General features: G+C 51.3%; 1 protein-coding gene across 1 annotated transcript in view; it reads right to left on the bottom strand.

Moving 5' to 3' along the window:
• Window positions 1–651: 651 nt before the first annotated feature.
• Window positions 652–8,240, bottom strand: part of CCL24 (chemokine (C-C motif) ligand 24) — a 21,551-nt gene continuing 13,962 nt past the window's right edge. Inside the window, exons 2-4 of the mRNA XM_011930303.1 lie at window positions 2,582–2,713; window positions 2,247–2,364; window positions 652–896 (exon numbers count right to left, since the gene is read on the bottom strand). Coding sequence (XP_011785693.1) covers window positions 728–896; window positions 2,247–2,364; window positions 2,582–2,654 — 360 coding nt within the window. The 5' untranslated portion in view covers window positions 2,655–2,713 and the 3' untranslated portion in view covers window positions 652–727. The remainder of the gene's footprint in view (window positions 897–2,246; window positions 2,365–2,581; window positions 2,714–8,240) is intronic.

Below are 8,240 nucleotides of genomic sequence, written 5' to 3'. Positions count from 1 at the left end.
TGAGGCACGAGAATCACTTGAACCTGGGAGGCAGAGGTTGCAGTGAGCTGAGATTGTGCCACTGCACTCCAGCCTGGCTGACAGAGCGAGACTCTGTCTCAGGGAAGAAAAAAAAAAAAAAAGCATCATAACCAGGTCAGGAGAAGGGCAAAGAGTCGCTACTGCTCTCCTGGGATCTTCTCACCCAGCTCCGGAAAGGCAAGGGGCTTTGGATGCTTGGAGCCATTGCTCAGCTCCCGGGGACCACATCACCTGCTCCCTCGAGTTTTTCGTAGAAGAGACACATCCCTGGAGAGTGTTGCTAAGAAACAGGAAAAGGCCGGGCGCGGTGGCTCAAGCCTGTAATCCCAGCACTTTGGGAGGCCGAGACGGGCGGATCACGAGGTCAGGAGATCGAGACCATCCTGGCTAACACGGTGAAACCCCGCCTCTACTTAAAAAATACAAAAAACTAGCCGGGCGAGGTGGCGGGCGCCTGTAGTCCCAGCTACTTGGGAGGCTGAGGCAGGAGAATGGCGTGAACCCGGGAGGCGGAGCTTGCAGTGAGCTGAGATCTGGCCACTGCACCCCAGCCTGGGCGACAGAGCGAGACTCCGTCTCAAAAAAAAAAAAAAAAAAAAAGAAACAGGAAAATTAGCTCTTCCCCCATCACTATGGCTTCCCCAGACCCCGAGCAGCCCGCCAAGCAGCCCAGGCCCAGACTCAGGGCTGGAGGGCTGGGCGGTGATTAGTGGGTGGTTTGGTTGCCAGGATATCTCTGGACAGGGCCCTTGACACCCAGTGCCCTGGCCCTAGGGGAAGCCTTCTTCTGCTTGGCATCCAGGTTCTTCATGTACCTCTGGACCCACGCCTGCTTGGGGTCGCCACAGAACTGCTGGCCCTTCTTGGTGGTGAAGCTGTGGAAGAAAGGGGCAGGGGATCAGCTGAGGTCAACAGGGACCTTGGGCCACTCAACTTCATGGTGGGGAGGATGTGGACGCCCAGAGACAGTAAGGCCTCCTCGCAAGTTGCTGAGATGATGTCACCTTCATTTTTTGACATGGTCTCACTCTGTCGTCCAGGCTGCAATGCAGTGGCGATCATAGCTCACTGCAGCCTCAACTTCCCAGGCTCAAGCGGTCCTCCCGCCTTAGTCTCCTGAGTAGCTGGGACTACAGGAATATGCCACCATGCCCAGCTATTTATTTATTTATTTTTTATTTTTTGCAGAAACGGAGTCTCATTATATTGCCTAGACTGGTCTTAAACTCCTGGCCTTAAGCAACCCTCCTAGGTCAGCCTCCCAAAGCACTGAGATTACAGACGTGAGCTACTGCACCTGGCCTTATCATTGTATTTCTACTTCATGCCTCTGTTTACAAAATGAGTTCACAGTTACTACCTATGAAGCTATTTGGAGGACAGACACATGTCGACCCATGTGACCTTGAGCAAGTCACCTTCCTGAGCCTCAGTTGTCCTCTGTAAAATGGGAACGACCATCCCTACCCCATAGAATTGTTGAGAGAATTAGATAAGACATTGTCCTGTGCCCCCGAATGGTGCCCTGTTGTATATTTGGTGCTCAGTAGACACTGAATCTAAATCCTTCTCCTGGTTGCTCATGCCTGTAATCCCAGCACTTTGGAAGGCCGAGATGGGCAGATCACTTGAGGTCAGAAGTTCGAGACCAGCCTGGTCAACATAGTGAAACCCTGTCTCTACTAAAAATACAAAACTTAGCCAGGCATGGTGGTGCGCACCTGTAATCCCAGCTACTCGGAAAGCTGAGGCATGAGAATTGTTTGAACCTGGGAGGCGGAGGTTGCAGTGAGCCAAGATCGCACCACTGCACTCCAGCCTGGATGAGAGTGAGACTCTGTCTCAAAAAAAAAACAAAATCCTCCTGGCTGGGTGTGGTGGTTCATGGCTGTAATCCTAGCACTTCGGGAGGCTGAGATGGGAGGATCACTTGAGCCCAGAAGGTTGAGGCTGCAAAGCAATGAGCTGTGATCATGCCACTGCACTTCAGCTTGGGTGACAGAGCAAGACCCTATCTCCCCCCCAAAAAAAAAGAAAAAAAAAGAAATAAAAAATAAATATATCCTCCTCCTAGTTTTATGGGCAAGGAAGTTGAGGACCAGAGAGGGCAGGTGACTTCTCCAGGGATGCACAGAACCAGGGCCGGCTGACCTTGCTTCTCAGGGACACTGGAGTTGTACCTGCCCCAGCCCCTCTCCTGCCACATGCCCATGAAGGATACTCACATCACTCCCACATTGAGGCACGTGCTCCTGTTGGACAACTGGTAGCTGACCACTCGGTTCTCAGGAATTCTCTTGGAAAGAAATAACATGCAGCAGGAAGAAGGGATGACCACAGAACCTAGACGAGGAGAGAGAGAAGCCACGTCTTTTCCCAGCCTCCCCTCGGCTCTGGGCCTCAGAGCTGGAGCTTGAACCCTGCACCAAACACCACCAGTCCATTCACTGGGCTGCCCTTTCCCCAGCGCTTTCCTCCAGCCCCAGGCTGGTCAGTCCTGCACCCTCCACTGTGCCATCCCAGCCATGCCCTTGGAACCGCATCCTGCCTGAGGTCTTACCCGTAGGGATGATGTGGTGGGCACAGACACCAAGGAACAGAAGGCTGGTTACGATGGTCATTGGGCCTGCCATGTCCCAGAGAGCAGAAGCACCAGCTTGGGGCTCAAAGCCAACGTGCGGGAGGAAAGGACCTGGGGATAAAAAGCTTGGGTCCTTGCAGAGCACCCCAAACTCCCTCCCTCTGCCCTTTATGGGGCAACTAGAAGGAAACACGCCCCCGAGCCTCCTCCACGCTTCCTTGAAAATCCTGAGGCCTGTGGTCTGGAAAGAGGAAGTTGTTGTCCTGTTGTTGCCCAGCTGAGTCAAGGGTTATTTTGGGCTCCGAACAAAAGAGCTGGGGGAGGGGGCATCACCACACCTAGGCCAAGTTCACAGGTGTTAGATGCATTGTCAGAAGGCCCATGGGACCCTGGCTGTGTTGGCTACTCCCTGTGGGATCCTGGATAAATCACTCACCTCCCTGAGCCTCAGTTACTTCAGCTGAAAATGGGCAGAGTCATCCCTATCTTCTCCCTTCCATTCATTCATTCTTTCATTCATTCACCCGATTCTTTGTTAGGCATGTGCTCTGCGCCAGGCACTGGGAGGATTCTAATGGGGAGACAGATTTGTGATCAAGTGTGTGTAACAGTCAATGAGAGGTCAGCTGGGCTCGGTGTCTCATGCTTATAATTCCTGCGCTTTGGAAGGTTCAAGTGGGAGGATCATTTGAAGCCAGGAGTTTGAGACCAGCCTGGGCAACATCGCAAGACCCTGGCTCTACAAAAAATTAAAAAATTAGCCAGGTGTGGTGGTGCAGGCTTGTAGTTTCACTCTTGGGGAGGCTGAGGTGGAAATGTAGCAGGACGAGCTGCAGACAAAACTCCTGACACCGAGTTAAAGAAGGAAGGGGTTTATTCGGCCAGGGGCATTGGCAAGACTCCTGTCTCAAGTGCTGAGCTCCCCGAGTGAGCAATTCCTGTCCCTTTTAAGGGCTCACAACTCTAAGAGGGTGCACATGAGAGGGTCGTGATTGATTAAGCAAGCAGGGGGTATGTGACTGGGGGCTGCATGCACCGGTAATTAGATCAGAACAAAACAAGATACGGATTTTCACAGTGCACTTCTATACAATGTCTGTAATCTATAGATAACACAACCGATGAGGTCAGGGGTCTATCTTTAACTACCAGCCCGGGGTGCGGTGCCGGGCTGGCTGCCTGTGGATTTCATTTCTCCCTTTTAGTTTTTACTTCTTCTTTCTTTGGAGGCAGAAATTGGGCATAAGACAATATGAGGGGTGGTGTCCTCCCTTAGAAGGATGAATTGAACCCAGGAGTTCAAGGCTGCAGTGAGCTGTGATCACACCACGGCCTCTCCAGCCTGGGCAACAGAGCAACACCCTGTCTTCTAATCAATCAATCAATCAATCCATGACAGGTACTGACAGAGCAAAGCAGATGCTCTCAGGGCCGCTTTCCATCAGCTCTTGGTGGCCTTGAAGTCCCAACAGCCATCACCCGCACCTTCAAGTTGCCAGAGCCACTTAGTCACCAAGGCTCTAGGGAAGTAGGAAGTGCCTGGAAAACCACATCCTCTGGGGTGGCCAATGCCTGCCAGAGGGATGCCGACTCCAGGTCCAGCATGACCAACCCTGTTTCCTGAGTTTCCAGCTGGGTCAAATCTGTAACCCTCTGTGCAGCAGGACTTGGCTTGGCCCCTTCCCCTGACCAGATTCCCAGTCCCCTGATGGTCTCTCATGGAAGCATCTCTTAATAAACCACAAGCCCATGAATCCCTGTCTCAGGGTCTGCTTTGGGGACCTGGACCCAGGACAAGGTGTGTGGGGGTAGGTGGGAGGAAGGGAAACATAGGAGAAACCAGGGGCCAGGAGCCGTGGCTCATGCCTGTAATCCCAGTGATTTAGGAGGCTGAGGCGGGAGGATTGATTGAGGCCAGGAGTTTGAGACTAGCCGGGGCAACATAGCAAGACCCTGTCTCCAAAAGAAATAGAAAAATTAGCCAGGCATGGTGGTATGCGCCTGTAGTCCTAGCTACTCGGGAGGCTGAGGCAGGGGGATCACTTGAGCCTAGGAGTTTGAGGCTACAGTGAGCTAGGAGAGTACCACTGAATTCCAGCCTGGGTGACAGAGCATAACCCTCTTAAAAAAAAAAAAAAAAAAAGGCTGGGTGAGGAGGTGGCTCATGTCTGTCATCCCAGCACTTTGGGAGGCTAAGGTGGGAGGATTATTTGAGCCCAGGAGTTCAAGACCAGCCTGCTCAACATAGCAAAACCCCATCTTTACAAAAAAATAAAAGAAAAAGAAAACAAACAAAACCACAGGAAAACTGGTCAATTGTGCCAGGAGGAAATTCCAGGAGGGACTCATAGCTGACAGCTGCACTGAGGTTGGAGGACGGATGGCACCGGCAACTATGTGGAAGCCTGTAAGTCATAACATCCAGTTCAGTTGTAGGGGACTGAGGCAACTTTGTGAGAGAGTGGGACATAGCTCCCACCTCACTCCACCCCGCATTCCAGGATCCCAGGTCAGGACCTCATGCTCAGAGACTCCCTTCACCCCCTACTCACATGTGGCTGACTGCCATAGTTACTACTTGAGACCCTTTCTCCAGCAGTTACTACTGTTACTGCTTGAGACCGTCATTACAGCAATTACCGCTTGAAACCATCATTACAAGACTGAACAAAGGGACCAACGTAGAAATGATAACAAAAAAACAAAAGCAACTGTTTTAAGGAAAGGCAGCAAGAGGAGAAAAGAGCTCCCTGACGCTACTGAGCAAAAGCAACCCCTGAACCTCTACAGCCCTTTATATTTATTGGGTAACAAGAGCAAGGAGGAGGAGGTAACGACTGGTCAGCTGCTTAATTGATCAGAGGTTCATCTTGTTACTGACAGGATTCAATTATTCCTAATCATAAGAAACATTTGTGCGGTCTCCCACACTCCCATACCCAAACCCTCCCTACGGTTCTCTCCTATTCCCCTTCTCCAACTTCCCGCTCTGGGATTCCAGGGCACACACCAATGCAGGACCCACACAGTGGCATAGTGGGAGCACAGTGGCACTCGTCACTTGGTGGCCAGCTGGGTGTCTGTGTCTCAGTCTCATGCTTGACCTGAACACCTTGAGATCAATTTCTATATCCGCCAAGTGCCGAGCAAATCACCTGTGCCATGGCCGGCGTTTGCAGAATGGATAGATGATGGATCGACTCTGAGACAATTTCCTCTGGACCAGAGACTCCTCTGCGGAGTTTGCTCACAGAGCACAACTGGGGTCAGTGTATACACAGGGAAAGTCAGCAGGCAGGTCCCCTGATGGAGGCAAGACTGAAGTCAGGGAGCCTGGCAGCACCTGATCTCACTGCCTGTGCTTACAGAGTGAAAATTGCTGAGAGCCCAACTCAGGGCTTCATTAGCCTGGCACCTGTCACTGTCTGCCTTTACCTTCCCATCAGCTGATAATAATTATCCTCTGCTGGCAGAGCAATTAGAGAGGATTAAGTGAGAAAAGTCGTGGGAAGGCCTTTATACATGCAGAGGCTTTTGTCTTTAAAAATGTATTTATTTATTTATTTTTATTATTTTTTTTTATACGAAGTCTATCTCTGTCACCCAGGCTGGAGTGCAGTGGCGCGATCTTGGCTCACTGCAACCTCCACCTCCGAGGTTCAAGCAATCCTCCTGCCTCAGCCTCCTGAGTGGCTGGGACTACAGGTGCAGGCCACCACACCCGGCTAAGTTTTTAAATTTTTGGTAGAGACGGGGTACCCCTATGTTGCCCACGCTGGTCTCCAACTCCTGGATTCCAGCAATCCTCCCACCTTGACCTCCCAAAGCGCTGGGATTACAGGCATGAGCCATTGTGCCCAGCTCATCATGACGTCTTATGACAGCTCTTCTAATTTTTGCTCCCCAGTGATTCAGAGGGGATGCTGGGTGACTGCCTGAATTTTCTCATTCAGTGGGTGCTGGGAGTGTGGCGTGTGGAGGGGAGGAAGTGAAGGAGAAAGGATGGCCAGGCAGAGGCAGCACTCAGGAGAAGAGTGAGTATGGGGTAAACAGGGCGGGGATGCCCACCATCCCCATGTTGCAACAGGAGTGGGCGAGCAGAAGGTCACTGGGTGGGACTGTGCGGGGTGGGGTGCTTCAAACCAGATTAGTAATACCCTTTAAGGGCTTTTCCAAAGCCTTAAAAAACACAAAATACCCAATCTTTTTTTTTTTTTTTTTTCCATTTTGTCACCCAGGTTGCAGTGGAATGGCCTGATCTCAGCTCACTGTAGCCTCCGCTTCCTGGGTTCGAGCAATTCTTGTGCCTCAGTCTTCTGAGTAGCTGGGATTATAGGCACCCGCCACCATGCCCGGCTAATTTTTGTATTTTTAGTAGAGATGGAATTTCACCATGTTGGCCAGGCTAATCTCAAACTCCTGACCTCAACTGTTTCATCCGCCTCGGCCTCCCAAAGTGCTGGGATTACAGGCGTGAGCCACCACACCAGGACAAAACACCCAGTGTTTTGTTGTTGTCGTTGTTGCTTTTGTTTTGAGACACAGTCTCTCTTTGTCACCCAGGCTGGAGTGCAGTAGCACGATCTTGGCTCACGATAACCTCCTCCCCCCAGGTTCAAGCAATTCTCCTGTATCAGCCTCCCAAGTAGCTGGGATTACAGGTGCCCACCACCACACCTGGCTAATTTTTATGTTTTTAGTGGAGGCGGGGTTTCACCATGTTGGCTGAGCTAGTCTCAAACTCCTAACCTCAAGTGATCCACCTGCCTCAGCCTCCCAAAGTGCTGGGATGACCGGCATGAGCCACCTCGCCCAACCGAAACACCCAATCTTTACGCTCTATACAGGGAAATAGTTAAGGCAGGGATTACCAACCCTGTTTTACGAGGGAAGAGCTGATACCTTACAAGGATACGTGAGTAGACACCATCACAGGGCCACTTAGCTCCCGAAACGGGAAACTGCATCCTTCCCACTTGAAGTGGTAGAATCCAGCAGCCAGAGACATAAAGAGAGGGAGGAGGAGGTCTTAGGAAAGCCGACTAGAAAGGGAGTGGATAGGTAAAAAGAGAACTAGAAAGCCAAGTGCAGTGGCTCAGGTCTGTGATCCCAGCACTTTGGAGGCCAAGGCAGGAGGATCACCTGAGGCCAGGAGTTTGAGACCAGCCTGGACAACATGGTGAAACCCCATCTCTACTAAAAATACAAAAATTAGCTGGGCATGGTGGCATGCACCTGTAGTCCCAGCTACTTGGGAGGCTGAAGCAGGAGAATCGCTTGAACCTGGGAGGCAGAGGTTGCAGTGAGCCGAGATCGCGCCACTGCACTCTAGTCTGGGTGACAGAGCCAGACTCCATCTCCAAAAAAAAAAAAAAAAGGAAAGGAAGAGGATAGGTAAAAAGAGAAAGAGAAAGCCAGTTGCAATGGCTCACACCTGTAATCCCAGCACTTTGGGAGGCCAAGGTGGGAGGATTGCTTGAGCCCAGGAGTTCGAGTCCAGCCTGGGCAACATGGCAAGACCCAGACTCTTTAAAAAAAAAAAAAAAAAATTAGAAAGAGGAAGATGGAAGTGGTAGAAGTGGGAACCTGGCAGGGGCAGAAAGAGCATGTGTGGAGGAGCATAGAGGGTGGGTGGGTG

The sequence above is a fragment of the Colobus angolensis genome, unplaced genomic scaffold, assembly GCF_000951035.1.
Source record: "Colobus angolensis palliatus isolate OR3802 unplaced genomic scaffold, Cang.pa_1.0 Scaffold120, whole genome shotgun sequence".
NCBI classification, from domain to species: domain Eukaryota; kingdom Metazoa; phylum Chordata; class Mammalia; order Primates; family Cercopithecidae; genus Colobus; species Colobus angolensis.
The sequence above is the reverse complement of the archived record's forward strand: the minus strand, read 5'-3'. Positions and strand labels throughout refer to the sequence as shown.